The 18,119-nt window shown below is 40.4% G+C and overlaps 1 protein-coding gene across 1 annotated transcript in view; it reads left to right on the forward strand.

Moving 5' to 3' along the window:
- The window catches only part of col12a1b (collagen, type XII, alpha 1b), a 150,831-nt gene that overhangs the window by 45,058 nt on the left and 87,654 nt on the right, over positions 1–18,119 (forward strand). The window contains exons 19-29 of the mRNA XM_085372145.1: positions 1,042–1,206; positions 1,392–1,538; positions 2,585–2,730; positions 5,415–5,544; positions 8,270–8,415; positions 9,366–9,492; positions 10,578–10,714; positions 14,034–14,163; positions 14,539–14,678; positions 16,681–16,813; positions 16,927–16,941. Coding sequence (XP_085228271.1) covers positions 1,042–1,206; positions 1,392–1,538; positions 2,585–2,730; positions 5,415–5,544; positions 8,270–8,415; positions 9,366–9,492; positions 10,578–10,714; positions 14,034–14,163; positions 14,539–14,678; positions 16,681–16,813; positions 16,927–16,941 — 1,416 coding nt within the window. The remainder of the gene's footprint in view (positions 1–1,041; positions 1,207–1,391; positions 1,539–2,584; positions 2,731–5,414; positions 5,545–8,269; positions 8,416–9,365; positions 9,493–10,577; positions 10,715–14,033; positions 14,164–14,538; positions 14,679–16,680; positions 16,814–16,926; positions 16,942–18,119) is intronic.

Genomic DNA, 18,119 nt, shown 5'->3' on the forward strand with positions numbered 1-18,119 from the left:
TGTGGGAGACAAATTGATTCATTTTTATATACTGTGGCAAATCACAACGTATACAAAGTATAAAGTATAATTTCAAAGCACTTTACATACTGGGGCCAAACCCTTGGTGTGAGACTCAGCCACAGTGGAGAACAAAAAGCTCACTTTTAAGAGGAAGAAACTTCAGACAGGTGTGAGGAAGACGATGGACAAACTACCGGAGAGAGTAGACACAAAGTTAATAAGATGCAGCATGGAGCGTTAGAGCGAGGCGAGACACACTAAGCAGAGACGGTAAAAATTCAACAAGACTTTTATTTTATTACTCAGTTGAGAAGATATAAGCAGAAGTAGTACAAGTTAATAGTGACAAAACACTGGAAGCAGCAGCTGAGCTTAGCATTGAACAGCTGGAAGGAAAAGCTGATCTACTATAACATGATGGTCTTCCATGGAAATCCAAACCTACCACTCATAGACAGACACACAGAATTATAAGGGGTTTAACTTTAAAGCGATCACAGTGAATAGGTAGAAAGGCTACTCATCAGTTTGTTACCTGTTGAAGTTCAGCATCTGCCTGCTGAGTTGGGGTCAGAATTCACTCAGCTTCCACTCTGAGTTCTTGGCTAGCTTAGTGTTAGCATGCTGTCTGTGCAGATGCTTGCAAAGAGTCGAAGTTGTGTTAGCAGCATAATTTAACAGCTGTTTGTCCTAGATGCAGTCTCCATTTTACCATCACACTCTTGTCCTTTTGTCCAATGAAAATAAAAGTAATGTCCATATCAACGCTCTTAGACTGTGGCACTGTTTTCCACCTCTGGCACGTGAACTGAAATCAGCTAACTGTGGCGTGTGTGCAAGAGCAACGAATAAGTGGGGTCGATAGAACCAGTTCTCGATTCCTGTCCTTGATAATGGACATATTCGGTATCACATGATCCAGCTGTAAGCTTTCTGATGGGTCAGGTTAGTTTCAGAGGGGTTAAACAACAGAAAAGCAGCATGCAGTGCTTTGTGATCTGCACACATAACTGAAACTTCTTCCTCACTGTGGTACAGGAATGGCTCTGAACTTCATCCTTCAGAACAACTTCAAACCCAACGTGGGGTTGCGTCCAGACTCCCGCAAAATAGGCGTCCTGATCACTGACGGAAAATCCCAGGATGAAGTCATTGTAAATTCACAGAACCTGAGAGACAGCGACATTGAGCTCTATGCTATTGGTGAGTGAGCTTCACTGGTTTAAAGAAAAGGAAATTAAAACACGTTTGAACTTTTGGATGATTGCTACCTGCATGCAGCGAAGCAGAAAAAGTACCTGACTTTACTAGAATGGGCTGAAAATGATCAACCAGCAGCCACTTTAGTCATCTTCCTTCATCAAACTCATGGTTTATTTTTCTCACAGGTGTAAAAAACGCTGATGAGAATGAGCTGAGGTCCATCGCCTCTGACCCAGATGACATTCACATGTACAACGTCAACGACTTCAAGTTCCTGCTGGACATTGTTGACGAACTCTCTGAAAACCTGTGCAACAGCGTTAAGGGCTCAGGTAGGGAAGATGTCACATGCTCAGAACACTGGCACAGATACCTGCTAATGAGCGCTAACTAAAAGATAAAATATGTGAGTAATCAGGTCATCTTAATTATTTAATGTTATCGAGGTGCATCCATGGACCTAAACATAAACTAAGTATTGCTATGAGCAACAAACTCACCAAAACTGAAGTACAGACTTCTGGGACTGACTCTCAGTCTGAGTCTGCCTCAAGTGGACACTAGTGGAAATGCGGCTTGGTATGACAAGGCAAACACATACAGTATGCATTGGCAGAATTTAAAACAAATGAAGCAGAAAGTCCAAAGCAGTGTGATTTAAATATCACAATTTCATCATAAACTTCTTATTCCTGCTCATGAAAATGCCGCAGAACATGGCGATATGGTACGCTTTAGCTAAAGATTTAAAGCTCTGTACATTTTCACAAGTAAATAGCAGCTCACAGCTCTTTGTACAAACTATTCTTTAAAATTACTGTGGTGGTGGAAACATCACAGTTTAAAAAAACAAACAGTTTTTAACATGGACAATCAGACATTGGTGTTTATTTTCCCGCAGGCTTTCAGCAGGTTTTATAAGAACCTGAGCCTGTGAAATCTGCTGACAAAAACTTTTAGTCTAAATCAAAGACATCCTCTTCATTGGTACAGCTTGAGAGATGAAACTAATGGCTGCTGACAAGTAGAGAGTAGAGATTACTTTGAGTGTTTTATTATCTACAGATCAACATTATCCAGACTTGGCTGAAAGATAAAAGCAAAAATGATAAATTTGTAGATATATTTGACTCAGCTCTGCCTGACAGTCTCAATTATTTCAGACCTTCAAAGGACGTTGCGACACATCCAAGCATCTGATGGAAACTTTCGTAGTGGACGTACTTTATGTGTGTAAATCAATTTTAAGAGGAAACAATTTACAGCTGAGCCGGAGAAAACCAGTTTTTAAATGAAGCAGCCGGCCAGGAGCTTTACTGTCAGAGGAGCGAGGGCAGATTTGTGGATCCCAATATCTGTGCCGTTTGTTTCTTTTCAGATGATGAGTCAGTGGCAGCACCCACCAACCTGGTGACCTCGGAGGTGACGCAGAGCTCTTTCCGCGCTACCTGGACTCCACCTGACGGTCCCGTGGACCAATTCCGCGTCACTTACGTGATGGCGGCCGGGGGACCCACCGAGGAGGTGAGATGAAGCTCACCCTCTCTAAAACCAGGCAACAAGGTTTAACTCGTCAGATACCAGTCACAATAAAATTTAATTGACATAAAAAAAAAACTAAAGTAAGGAGATAGAGATGAGGAAACAGGAAATTAAAGTCAAAAGATACGCTCCAAGAAAATGATCTAAAGCAATCTCGAACATAACACACTGTTTGAAGGTATGATGAGGATAAATGAGGAGAGAGGCAGTACCCTATTCTTTCCTCTTCGCATCCTCCACCTGGTTTCGGTATAAAGTCGGTTATGTCATTGTTGTCTGGTATCCATTCTATTGTTCCATCTCTAAATGGTCAAAAGACCTTCAGATAATTGGAGTATTTTACAGGACTTAGAAGAATCCGCTCAGTCTGCTTCCTGTGACGGTAAACTTTATGTTTGCCAGCTGTTGGATCATTCTCTGAATATCAAACAGCAACTTGTTTTCTTATGAATTCCCTTTGGCTCCTATTAGCTAATTAGATAATTCTTTTGTTTGTTTATAGGAAACCAAAACCACAGCTTCCTGTAAATTTCAGATAATGACAGTTGCACAAAAACAGACTAATTAACGCTAAATTCCCTCCCGCCCTCCCTCACACAAAAACAGACTCTCGGGTGAGTTTCCAAACACCCAGGTCTGGCTTTTATTCAAAACTGCACTTTAGGTGGCCCCCAGGATCTGAAATGTGGATCCTGGCTGGTTTACTGAACCTACGCTGAGTTTAGACGTGATCTGTTGTCAGTTGTGTCTTTAACAACACGTTACTGGACCCTTTACTGGCTCTGGTCAGGCAGAGCCTGCGATGATTTCACTCCATCTATTTGGTTTAATGTTATAGATTCACACTGAGCCAGGATGCCTCCCCTGCAGCCACTTTTCATTAACATGTTTACATTGGACTGCTTGAACAGCGTTGGGTATTAGTGCAGACCTTATCTGCTGGGATTTACACCCACTTCAGCCCGTTACAAGGAGGGTCAGCACAGAGGCCATAGCGTGCTGCCACGAGGTGGAACTCGTATATAACTGTGTATATTCAAAAGGAAAAATAGAAATGCGTTAAATTAATAGACAAAGAAGGGGCTGTGCGGTGAGTGAAGTGTGTTCTTGGCTTAATTTTAAGTCTTAAAAATGTACGATCAACCCGTGCAGCTGCTGTTTTAGGCAAAGACACTAAAAATCGATGAGTGGGATTTGTCTCTGAAAACCTGATGCTAGGATTGATATCATTATAACAAAACTATGTAATTGTTATTTTTTTAAAGGTTTGGTTACAGAGTCTCATATTTAGAGTGTCATCATTTGCCAGAAAGAAGAAAAGAAGTACACAATAAACAAAGTAAAGTTGACTCTAAAATTATTATTATTATAACTCAAATTTCCAATATTGTGAACATAAAGTCCTTGGATTATGATAAGCGAATGACTGATACTGTGACAGCTCAGAAGGAAGCAGGACACAAGAAAAACAAACACGTACATTCATGAAAACCCAGCACAAATATTAAATGTCTAAACTTTTACTCTTGGGTCCTGTTCAATCTGATCTCTGTGTCAGGAAAAATAATACACGATTAAGAAGATTACCCCTGTGTTTGGAGTTGCTCGTATGGTGTGTGTGTGTGTGTGTATATTATTGGTCATTATCAGCTAGTTTTAACCCACAATAGCATGGTATGTGACGTGAGTGTTCATATCAGCTGAAACTCCCTTTATTTAATGTGCTGCATGTATCCCAATGTAAACTCAGGTGGGCTGGACCAGAAAAACTATTGCAAAACAAACCTTTTTTTATTTTAATGTATTGAAGTATGTTCATCTGTTACAAAGCAGATGATCATACTGAGAGATCTTATAAGTATTATAGGCACATTACAGTGGCTTTACAGATCACAGTGGCTTTACCAGAGCAAGGGTTCACTGCTCTGCAAGCAAGTATAATCCTGGCTCCACATTGCAAACAAATATATCTTTATGGTTGCTTCCAGTAAATTAAATCTAAAGTTTGTGCTAAAAAATAAATAAATAAAGAGAATGTATCAGCTTGTTTCCCATCCTATTTTGATAATCTTGAGTGTCTGATTCAATAAAGATTAAGGTAAGGTCACACCAGTGGAGTCAAGAAAAACTGTGGTCGAGATCCATTGGAAACAGGTTGAGCTTAATGAATCACAGACACAAATAACTTGATAAGAGGGAGATATTTTCCAGATTACCAAACTGAAGAGCCCACCAGCCTGAGAAGCTGCAGACTCTTTGTGTTTGTTTGTTATTTCTCGGCTGGGTTTGATTTTCCAGCAGAATAGTGCAGGAATGTGACGCTATTTCAAAGCCAAGTTGAACATCCCGCACGAGGACTTTCCCACCAGCACAATAGATTCAGGCTCAACAGACTACAATTATCCAACGGTGAAAAGACAGATAAAAGTTTTAATGACATCACGAAGAGAGGTGAGAGGTGAAACGTCTTCAAGCAACTTAAAGAAGTCCAGACGCTTTTCTTTGTAAGCTCCTTTGACTACGATGACCTGGATGACTGAGAACCTTCACAGACATCACGAAGAGAGGCTTCTTTGGTTTTTGATCCCAGGCACTCTGTTTTTTTTTTACTTTCTGAGGTGAAATTTACCAGCTATGGAATGATAACCAGTCCTTTATCATTTCAGGTGCTGGTCGACGGATCCGTGAACACCTTAGTGCTGCAGAAACTGTCGCATCGGACCGAATACATTGTCAATGTTTACTCTGTGGTTGGCGAGGTGAACAGCGAGCCTCTGAAGGGCACTGAGACCACATGTGAGTATTTCCTCTTCACCTCTGTACCTTCTTGTTCTGTGCCGGACGTAATGTGTGCACTGCTGTTATGTTTCATGGGTGTTGGAGTGGTTGGACAGTTGAAGAGGGGCAGAGACAGCAAAAAGCCTGTTCGGATCCACAAAAGTCCAATATTAGACTCCAGATAGAAGTCTCAACTGGCCCCTGGACCTTATGTTTGATTCCCCTGCTCTAAGTCATTAATGATGATCTCATGATGGTCATCATTGGTGATGATCCCTGCCCTAAATCTAACTATGCTACACTATAAGGGCAAAAGTACTGAGAAACAAAGCTTATTCTTTGATTTCAGGTGCTTTCAGTCCCATTGCCACAGGTGTATAAAATCAAGCACTGTCTGCCTTTACAAACCTTTCTGAGAGACATTGCCTCTGGCATTAACATCAGCACTAAAACTGTGTGCTGGGAGCTTCATAGCCTATCTTAAACCTCAGAGGCTTAAGCAGGATTGTTTCTCCACTCTCCAAAATTCAAAAACGGCTCTTGCCGATTGAGAGAAGAGCTGAGTTTTTATTCTTGTTGATTTTTTTTAAAACCTCTTAGTTCAAAGACATGATTAAAGAAGAGGTTTGAAGGCCGATAGTATCATCGCATTGTGGTGCTTCACATTTGTGGGAAAGCGTTCTATTTCTTCCATATGGTTTGTGAGATAAACAGCTTGATTTCTCCGCTCATTATCCTGTTTCACACACATCCATGGAAGTCATCTGCCCGCCTTCATATCTGGTCCAGCATCTGTGTTTATACTACATATATTTAGCATCTGATCTGAGGTGGAAATATGTTTAACACAGTCCCATGATGCAATCCTGAGAGCGGATGTTAGTCGGAGTAGGAAAAATGGGGCAACTGTTAAAATTAATCAGGTCTGCGGTCGTTGCATGTATCTTAGATAAACTGGTAGAGTTTAACAACGTGTTTAGTGCACAGCTCTAAGTGATTTTATTTGCTCATTTGTCCTTTAAAGTTCCCTTTATTTGTGCTAAAATGTGTGATTGATTTTTACAACAAGCGGCTTCTCACTGTCATAAAACAATAACTGGCTCTTGTGTTGCTGTCGGTTTTATGGTGGCCAGCAGCTGTCAGATCACTGTGGCTTTGTTTACTGTAATTTTTAAACTAACACTCGATTAGGTCATAATGTCCTTCTTAAAACAGTGTCTATAAAGGTCTGGGGTCTGTGGGTTTGGGTGGGGGTGACATATATCATGATGTCACATAGTGCTAAAACAGTAAGGAGGTGGGATTTTTTTTGCAAAGCCACACTCTTAAAAAGCCAAAATTCACACATTTGTGGGTGTTTAAAAGGTTACATCCAGTTTCAAAGCAAAAGTGTGAAATACTCATCCTCCTTTCTTCTCGCTTTCCAATACAAAAAAATTAGGTTGGGTTTTAATGCGATTACCATAGACTGTAAATAAAAGACGTATATAGCCAGCTTCTCCCATTGGTTTGAAGCCTGTTAGCATTTTTGTTTCTTGGTCCTAAAAGTAACCTTATTTTGATGAGAGGCTTGGGTGCTAAGTCTTCAGCTAAAGGTAGTTAGTTTGGTTAGAAAGCTGCGTCCATAAACTGTGCGGGTGCACAGATCCCTGCTGGTCAGTGTTAAGTAGCCTGATAAAATATTCACTCGTCAAGACTGAAGCCCAAACTTCTTGAACAGTGTGTACCACAAAGCGAGCCATATTATCAGATAATTCCAAGAATAATGCTCCAAAAGGCACAAACACATCAGAAGTCCAGTTCAGCAGAGGTGAGGCCAAACCATAGACCTGAATAATGAATATAGCTTCTCGGTCTGAAATGTGAAGCCAGTGCAGATCTTCCATGGGAAAATCCACCTTTATACTGTCTACGAGCCTAGCAGACAGTAATCAGCTAGAGCTGCCTGTAATGTATCAGGATACCTGTAATTTCAAGTCGCCGTGCTCCTAATCAAGTTTCCAGATGGATGAGTTCACCCGCCATACAGTTGTTATGCAGGGAAAATATCCATAGAGACTAAAGCCGAGGCTGTAAACATGTTTAGTTCTGCAGTAAAGTTGGACTTTTTAACATGGCTTTCAGAGCCTCAAGTGGCCATTAGAGGAACTGCAGTTTCATGGACTTTATTAATTCTAACTATGCACTATTTAAGATCAGGATTTAGGAGCACACTGTTTTTTTATTATTATTATTTTTTTAAAAACTTCTCTTCTGTATTTATTCATCTTTTATCAAATAAAAGCACATTCAAAATTTTTAACTATTTTGACATCTGTGTGTCCAAGAAGCCAGATTTCTTCAGCAAATACCTTTCTGTGTTAACCTGGTTTTATCTTCTATATCTCTGTGTTTCCATGAAGCGTGTTGGTTAGCTTTTTTATGTGACATCCAACAAAAAGTAACGAATAAGTCCTGAAAAATATCCTGAAAAAACAGAAGCCATCAAAAGCCCGAAGCTTTAAGATCACTTTGGGACATTTTGGGTCTGTTGGGGTCATTATCCTGTTATTGTACCAAAACCACCTCTGCATATTATAACTAAAAGATCAAGGAGCGTTAATCCAGAAAATCTGAAAAACGGAATTAATTTCTGTGCCTGAACCAACAAACACAGAGATTTGTCCCCTCTGTTACTGTTTAGCAAAGCCAAAGAAGACCATGGCTGTGCCGTGTGTTAAACTGACTGTTTTTGTCCCCTCAGTGCCGCTGTACACAGTGAAGAACATGAACGTGTATGATGAGACCTCAGTCTCCATGAGGGTCAGCTGGGACGGAGTAGTCGGCGCCACCGGCTACATGCTGCTGTACAATTCCATCAATGCCTCCGAGCCTCAGCTGGAGAGTGAGGTACACGAACACCGAGGTTACAGTACTTTATCCCTGACAATGGTTTGGGTCTGCAAACTGTATTTATGATCCCAGTCCCAACAATGTGAGTAAGTAAACTTAATAATGTTCCCACAATGTCACAAATTCACCACAACACAGGGACACTCGCACGTAGATCGACACAAATCTGACACATCTCTTTATTTGCGTGTTGAGGTTTTCCACATTTATTTGATATTAGCCGGCTTCTGCTTGCATCACCTTACTACTTCCAGATGTGGATACAATGAGGAAGTAGACCTCTGCAGCCCGGCTCAGGCCAGGCCTACGAAGAGCAGAGCCCTCAGACACGCTGGGTAATGGCAAGGATTAGCTCATGGCCTGAAGTCATCGAGATGACATAAACAGAACAGATGGGACTGAATGCCTCTTTGGTGTTAACCTACATTTGCGATTATACAGCTGAGGAAAATTTAAAGGATGATTAAATGTACAGTGAGGTGGTCTTTACTGGAAATCAGGCGGCAACTGTGAAGTAGAGGGGAGCATTAACTTACTTTGCAGCACATGTTATTTGACATACAATTTCGTGAAGACCCTTTTATATCAAATTTCTCAAAAAATTTCTTGCTTTTTTGTGTTTAATGTGTGATTTAAAAGAAGAAGATGCATATTGAAAGGTTTAATGAATAATCAGTGAGGTTATCGGCTTACGTTCAAAGACCCCAATGGTGACCCCGAAGTGTAAGAGACAAAACCCCTGTTATATCCATGTATTATACTTGTTACCTGGGCCATTGTTAAAGTTACTATCATTAGGACTATTAGCTACTTATTGATTGTTTTTATTTATGCTAAAAAATATTTTGACGACTCTTTTGTCTGTGCACACCAAGTTCAGCCGTTCTTCCAGTTTCAATGTATGCTAGTTCCGACGGTCACTTTCCTTCACCTCTGTCCCTGTGCAGCTACGTGTTGGAGATGTAACCAGTACCCAGTTGGAGCAGCTGATACCAAACACAGCGTACAACATCAGAATTTACGCTGTGTACGGAGAAGCCACCAGTGAGCCTCTGGAGGGCACGGGAGTCACCTGTATGTAACATTAAACTGATTTTAACTGTTTAAAATGTGATCTCTGAGGATATTTAATAGGATCAGAGCTCCTGTAATGTCGGTGGATTAAAACTCCATCAGCAAGCCAAACACTGGACAGGTGAAGGTAGATGGAGTGTAGCTATCAGCCTGGGTGTCAAGTAGTCACGATAGAAGGAAAAATGCTATTAGAAACTCATTAAAAACTGTCCAGTAGCAGTATTTTAGCTGAAGGAAGAATCAGGTCTTTAGAAGCTGCTTCAGTTCTTTTCAGTGATCCAAAAGCATAAAACAGTCAGCCTCAGTCGGACCGTGAGCCGTCTGTCTGTGAGTCAGTGCTAACCGCTGAACCAATGTGCTGGTGATTAGTTCATCATCCTCCAATTTACCTTTATATCCATCATCATCTTGATTTTTTGGAGCCGCAAATGTCCATATTTAGCTTTCTAGATTTCTTAGCAAACTATATCTATAAACTTTACAGGAGCAACAAAGAAATAGAAGTAGATATCTACTAGTTAGTGCAAAGCACCACACAAATAAAACAAGAAAGGTTAGTAAACTACAGTGGTTTAGTAGCCAACTCATATCGTACACTGGTCATGTTCTTACAAACCTCAAAGAGCTCAACTATGTTAAAGCTGTCCGCAGACCCGCTCCGTCTCAGAAAGAATTCAAATATTTAAAATCCCTCCCCCCACTTTTCTAAAGTGTTTACTTGAAATCAGAACTTCCATCCTGGATCATTTTTTTCTCAGAAATGGTTTTTAGGAAAGGTAAGGGGTTTCGGAGTTTTATTTCATGTCAGCTGTTGTTTTATAAGAGCTGGATCTCGTCTCCGAAATTTTGGATTGAGAACTTATCGACAGAAAACAGATGCACTACAAACCAAAGCAGGACCGCTTTCTTTAAAAAAAGAAAAAAGAAAAAATAAGCTGCTGTCTGTTTTTCAGCTCTTCAGTTTTGGCCTCACAGCGTCAGCCGGCAGTGTCTTTGAATGTCTTCACAACAATGCTGAGAGTGAGGAGATGTTGTTGAGCTTCACTCAGGGTGGTTAACGTTTCCTTTGCCCTGTCTTCCCGCAGTGCCCAGGCCGGCTGCCGGACAACTGAGAATCAGCGACGTTACTCACAGCACCATGAGGCTCAACTGGGATGCTGCTCCTGGACCCGTCCGCAAATACATCATCACCTACAAACCTGAGGAAGGAGAAGTGAAAGAGGTACAGCTGTGGCTTTATGATGGTGTGCTAGCTCCACTGCAGGGTTACATGACAAATACATGAAAAACCTCAGAGGGAGTGCTAATGCAGCAGTTGTTTAATTATGGGCGGAGTTATGATCAATATATTTCATGGTCGTGGTTTATTACACTTTCTAGGTTTGAAAGCGCAAAATAATTGATTAGTCACAGTCATTTCTAGGCACATACATTAGATATTCAGGTTTCAGCTCTGTAATGTCAGGATTTGCTGCTTTTCACTGCTTCAACTTATTATAAACTGAACAGGCTTAGATTTTGGACAAAACTATTAATTCAGTTTATTGATTTGAATATTAATTTGTAGATTAATCAGTGATAAAATGAGAACCAGCATGCCTCCCATTCATGTCCGTCCCATAGAAAGCACCAGTATGTGGCCTCCTAAGTCGTCACCTTATTCAGTGCTGATTGTTTGTTCATTGAAGGAAATAATGAGTTTTTCGTTTGAAAGAAGAAGCAAAAATCAGCTTAAGGAGGTTGAGGGGAAGTAGGCTTTAACCCCATGTCCCTGTTTTAGTTGTGTTAAGGCATGAAAACTACCTGGTTAAGCTCAGGAAAAGATCAGGATTTAATTTAAAATAAAATGTAACCAAATGTAACCAGAATGTTGATTCCAACAATAGAGTTTATGCACTTTTTTGCACTGCACAGTTCTCCTACACAATCTCCAAGTCACTGATCAGAATGGATGATAAAGGGACTGTGAGAGGGCACCTAGTGGCTGTAACTGATGTCTGTCTGTTTCCAGAGTGCATTAAATTGGACGTCTTTATTTTAATTCAATATGTTTCCATTCTATTCATATAGTCATACTTCACAATAAAAGTGCTCTCAAAGGCCTTCTATATTATAAGGTGAAGACCTTACAACATTAAGAAAATAAGCACTTGCAAACAGTGGGGAGGAAAAACTCCCTTTTTAACAGGAAGAAGAATCCCAGTAGAATCAGCATCAACACACAAACTTAAAGAGGAGAGGAGGAGAAATGCTCAGTGCATCATGGGAAGTCTATCGGCAGCTGGAGCCTATAGCACATAGGTGTCAAACTCTGGCCCGCGGGCCAAATTTTGCCCGCAGCCTAATTACATTTGGCCCGCGAAGCCATACCAAATTACTATTAGAGCTGGCCTACTGGTATTATACAGCTAATATATATATTGTTTAGTATTAAGCTTTGCGTGTTCCATATTCAGTTTTTCAGCAAAACGTGTTTGAGTCCATAAGAAAAGATTCATTCTTATATCTGGAGGAATAAATATATTTCAATAAATATTAATGTTAGCCCGCGACTTTGTTCCAGTTTTGAATTTTGGCCCACTGTGTATTTGAGTTTGACACCCCTGCTATAGCAACATGAAGAAGGTACGGTTCAAGGTCACCTGAGTCAGCCCTAACTAGAAGTTTAAAGCCTAATTGTAATAGTACAGAGGCCGTCTGTCTCCCGAAATGATGCGGGGAGATGGTTCCACAGAAAGCTGAGGCCTCTGCCTCCTGTTCGGCTTTCAGAAACTCTGCAACTACAAATATGCCTGCAGTCTGAAAGTGAAGTGGTCTGCAGGGATAAAATGATACTAAGAGGTCTTTAACACACGACGGAGCCTGATCGATCAGGACTTTATGTGTGAGGAGAAGCGTGACGTCCAACTTTTCTAAATCAGGCTCAGTAAGTGCAGCTGTGATCTTTTTCCATTGGCACGTATCAGCTGTCACTCCCTCATCGAATAAAAAGTTGCGTCTGTTTGAAAGTGCTTGTATTGTTTGTAAGGTCATTGAGGGTTGGCGTTGAACAATAAAGCCTCACAGAGAGCCTCATATGGGTGAAGTTTTACTCAGCAGAGATATCTTCGTTCTGGGAAAGTGATGAGTTACGGCCGACCTTGCAGCTCCTCTTTGTTGGCCTGGTGCTTATGAGAAACGCAGTCTGCTGGCAGAAGCACGCTGACTGCTGCAGCCAGCCCAGCCTGACTCCATCATCCCAGCTCCACTCTGTCCTCATAACTTCTCACTTGGATGTCAGCAGAGGACAAACAGTCTGGGATGACTCGGCAGCTGACGGTGCCGTCCGTGGATACCTGACATTTCCAGAAGATTCTGATAGATGACGCGAAACAGCTCGACTCCTCTTAAGGATTAGTGCTGAAGGCTTCTTGTCTCTATAGAGGAAGCCCACACATCTGGATGTATGCCCGAGTTAACTTAACTCTCTGCTGAAATGAAAAATCCGACTGTGGAGACTGTCTCTGCGCTTTAATATGTCAAAGCTTTTCGCTGATTTATTTGATGACCTACTATTCTCTGACCCTACAAGTGCACGTCTTTTACGTTCTTTGCTTTCATCTCAGTTGGTAAATATTTGAATCTGACTCATAAACTCAAAGCCTACTTTCAAAAACCTCTCAACTACATCACACAATAAATCCGACGGCGCTGCTGTTAACTCAAGGCCACATATAATCAAATAAAAGTCTTATTTAGTAATTTTTTTTATCTATCTGGGGAGGATTATGACATTTAAAGTTCACCAAACAGTGACCCAAGCCATGACGTCCATTTAGAAGATGTGAAATATAACAAATCTCCCTCCTTAGAGAGATCAAAAATGTTTTTGTCTCAGGCTGTAGATGTGTATATAATATTGCACATTTTACCACTAGAGTCTATGGAGACTGACACTGTTTTGGAGCCAGCCTCAAGTGGCCTTCAGAGGAACTGCAGTGTCTGTTTCTAATTTTAACTTTGCTTAGTTATTCAGTCATTTGCTTGCATCACATACAGACAGAGAAATTAAAATGAAATTAAAATTGTTATATATTAACCATGTTCACCTTTCACCTGTTCCATAAAGCTCTTCTCTTAAACTGATAGTTTAAAACTGCTTACAGCTCTGTTAAAGGCGTCGGTCTGTGGCAGGAATGAATGTTCCAGCTAATCGGCAAAGAGAACTGTGTTAGTTTTTTAGTTTTGCATTAGAAATTAAACTGTGGTCACATTCATCAGTTCATGTGGTATTTTATTCAGTGGCTTTAGGGTTTGTTTTTATAACCCATCAGGCATCAGGACAGTTTGGCATGCAGGGTGTAGGAACTGGTGATCAAAGCATTGAGTTTCCAGTTTGTAGACAGCTCTCTCTATCTTTTGAGCTACAAATGCCCCCACGTTTTATTTACTGCAAAGTCTGTGGGTATTTCAGGACTGTGGGTCTAAATGTAGCTGTCCAACCTCTGAGTGATTTTTTTTTTTAAAAAGAGTCACTAATAATTAAATTTTGCCTTTGACAGATCGAAGTTAATGGCGACATTACCACCCTGGTGCTGTCCAGCCTCATTTCCCAGACAGAATATGATCTAGCTGTCACCCCGATCTATGACGACGGTCCTGCGACCCCGATGCTCGGCAGCGCCATCACAGGTATGAATCTACATTTTATATTTTTTGGTCATCCTGCACTCATCAAAGAATGAGTGCAGAATTCTGGTTATAGCAAAAGCAGGAACAATCCTAACAGAGCATCCTCCACCTCTACAAAAAACCAGACTCGGTTAAGTTTTTCGTTTGAACAAATGAAGTGAAACAAAATCAGGGTTTGATTTAGGAAAGTGGCAATCACATGAAGGTTGGTCTACACTAAAAAGTCTTTAGATGATGTGTAGGGTTATATTTATAATGTAATATTAAGTGTTTTTATATCTTTAACTTTATGTAATAATATAAAAAAGGGACTCTTCACATGCTGTTGCATCATCACTAAGACATCCTCTGTCTCATTTCGGTCCATGTTTACAGATGTTGTTCCTGCGCCCAAGAACCTGCGGTTCTCTGAGGTGACCCACTCCTCGTTCAGAGTCACATGGGAACACGGAGGCCCCGACGTGTCCCTTTACCGTGTTGGCTGGGTTAAAAGGGGGGAGACAGACTTCCAGCAGGTAAGTGGGTGATGATGCGACCAGCCTGGCCATGTCTATAAAATGTCTGTGCTCAAATGAGTCGGGACAAAGACTGCAGCAGAAGAAGTTCTTTCCATGTCTGAATACAGAGTTTCTATTGGCAGCGACATCAGATTTTCAAGCTTTTTCCAGAACAAACTGCATGTGTGTATGTGCTTGTTAAAAGATCACACGTAAACCATCCGATAACACTGTTTATTCAGATCTAAGTGTCTAGTGCATTGGCTGAGGCTTCATCATTTCAACACACTGAAGTGCTTTATTACTTCTTTTGTTTTCATAGGCGTGAGTCCAGAATGCTATTCAGTTGTCATTCTGCGCTTTTGCAGCTTTTTGTCAGCATTGTTCATGTGTAGCACACCTTTAAGCTACACTTTCAAAACCTCAGCGTGTAAACTATGATGGCCATGATGACCCCGACACGCACAGTTTAACTGTGGACTTAACTAAGATAGCAGACTAGGATAATTACTTTTCATAGTGAGTAACATAATAATAACTAACCTTGTCTTGTGGTTGAGATCATCTCAGATCTTCTTGGCTGAAGTTTTGCACATTTTCATGGTGTAGCTCCAGCCATGTGTTTGTCTCTGCAGATACTTTACCTCACAGACCGATTCAGGCTGTGGCTGTGGGTGCGTTTTTAATAATGTCTCATCTCTTTTTCAAGAGAGATCAGTGAACCTATGCATTAGATGAACACATTTTTTAAGATATCTCATGATAATTCAGCTCATTTAAATACATTTTTAATTTCTATAACATGAATTCACAACAACAGTCACCTCAAGGTTTTCTACATTGTACCTTCTACAAGATAAAGGCCCTAAAATGTTAGCGAGAGAATAGCAGCAGCCAGAGGATGCCCAGTGAGCAGTAACTGGTGATGGTGGGGGACTGCCTTTTAACAGGATGAAACTTCCAACAAAGCGAGGCTCAGGGAGGAACAGCCAGCTGCCACAGTTAATTTAGGGTGAAAGGAAAAAGAAGATGGAAAACAGACAAAAACAAACAAACTGTGTGCTGTGAGAAGGTGAAGGATCTTGAAACGTTACGTCAGCTGGCTGAGGCCAAAGACACCTGGCATGTTAACTTCTATGATATCAGAATTAGTTTTTTTTTCATGTTACATTTGTATTTGTTATCAGCAGCTGGGTAAATAAACCCGCTTTAGTACTTTGTCTCAAAATATGCAAATGAGCTTTGCTTGGACAGCGCGCTCTGTCTGCAGCAGCGGTAAACATCTGCTTTCAGTTGTCTCATCCATGTCCAACCAATCAACGAGCTTTGTGAGTGTTTTTGCCTGTAGCTTAGCAGAGTTTTCTTTCTCTGATTAAAACCGAAGCGTGAGCTTGAAGCAGCATTCGAGCACACCTGCAGTCGCTGAGTTCGCTGCTCTGATTTTCTCAACTAGAATAAAACCACCAACGTGTGGATCTCTGCCCAGCGAGCATTGGTTACGTTACAATCATGAAACTGAAGATGTCAGTGTTTGAATTCAAAATTACCCTGTCATTCCGAAGGGAAAAAATCTCATGAACAATCCATTATGGTTTCACAGACTCCTCAAAACTGCCAAGATTAAGTGAAAACATCCAGTTCGACCACAGCAATAATAATGCTCCCTTTGTTTTCCACTGCTTAAGCTTCGGCCCTCCAAAGTTGTTTTTGGGCCCAACATGCACATCAGCACAAAAATCGGTGAATGAGATGAAGTCAGTGCCGGGTTCCAACTTTAAGCTATGAATTATGAAACTTTGTAAAATGGCAACATAAAACAGAAAGCTGTGGCAGACAAAGGCAGACATTTTCTCCATGTGACAGATTTAACCTTTGACCTAAAGAGCTGTCGTTTTCACTGTGCGCTCAGTCTTGTAGGTTTTTGCTTTGAAAGGCTAAGATCATAGCGCCAAGAACATCTTCTGGTTAGCAATAAACACACACAGATACATATGTATGTGCTGTTTTTACCCGTCACTAGGCTATCCTGAATAGCGACGAAACCTCCCACGTTCTGGAGAATTTGGACCCTGACACCGACTACTCTGTCACCGTCACGGCCATCTACCCAGATGAGTCAGAGAGCGAAGATCTGATGGGAAATGAACGCACACGTAAGTAAACCCCCGCTTCTTATCAGCGTCCAACAAATCATCCCAATGTTTTACTTTCACAGATGTGTATGACTTTAAAATAACACTGTTGTCCTCTCAATGTCTCTTTCTAGTGTTAAAGCCGCCAGGTATGTCGTATGAGAAGGACAGCTTCCTTTTCATTGTATTGTTCATGATTTCTGTGTGGAATGGTAACGTGGTCATACAGGACGATGTTAATGGGAACACACTTTCTTTTTTTTCTTTCAGTCATCCTTCACTGCATGTCTATGCATTTTAGTGCTTTACTGTGTGTTCACACCACAACTCTCCAACTTCAAACCTGAGCAAAGAGTTCAGCAAAAAAGACACGATGGTCACAGCTGCGTGGTTGACATAAATTATCACGAATGTACTGCAGGCTCAGCTCTGACCGATTCAAAACCATATCAACCAAAAAAAAGTAATTTCTGTTGGCTAAACATTTGCATTTGTGCACTTAGAGTGTAGTTTTACTTTTTACCCTAGCAGAAAAACTCACACAAGACTTGAATATCAGGTAAAATCATGCCAACTTGCAGAGATCTGTTGTTTACTAATCAAATACACAGTTCTAGTATTTTAAAGAAAAGGCTTTAATGGATTCTGGTGGTCTTGTATTTCACTCTGTGTTTCTATTGCTGTAGTAAGTAAGTTATAGACCAATTTGTATTGGATGTGAAGAATGGAAATGTAAAAAATATGATGGCCTTTTAAAGAATCTTTTAAAGAATACTATCATCAAAGTATGCTCACAGAGAAGTCATTCACAGATCCTTGAAGTCTACATTTTGTTTTTTTTGTTTTGTTTTTTGTCCATTATTGTTTATTTAATTCATAGCAGAGTCAGTGTGAGGAGGCTCTGCAAGTTTTTGGTTTAACTTCTAGCAGTAGGTAGCACATTGTTCTTTTACACAGCAGTAACTAAAGCACTGTGGTATTAAATGTCATCATATAAAATAGAAATATGTGCAAGGCAAAAAACAAAATTAAGAGTTATTTATGTCATGTTATGATAATTACAAAAGATAAGATATGAAAAGCAATGCATTTCAATAGAATAAATAACACATCTAACTAGTGTGGCTAACTAACTAATTTTGGTAGCTAACTAATATCGCTAGCTAACTAATGTTGCTAGCTATCATGCAGCTAGTATCTGCTTAAAAACATAAAAATTACTTCTTAAAAATTACAATATAACTTGAAATATTTTAAACCACTGCAGTTTTTAACACAATTTTCAAGCTAATTAGAAGCTATTTAAGTGATATATCAGATCAAAACA

The sequence above is a fragment of the Diplotaxodon limnothrissa genome, linkage group LG15 (assembly GCF_057381915.1).
Source record: "Diplotaxodon limnothrissa isolate DT_005_m linkage group LG15, D_limnothrissa_male_GT1.1, whole genome shotgun sequence".
In the NCBI taxonomy this organism is placed as follows: domain Eukaryota; kingdom Metazoa; phylum Chordata; class Actinopteri; order Cichliformes; family Cichlidae; genus Diplotaxodon; species Diplotaxodon limnothrissa.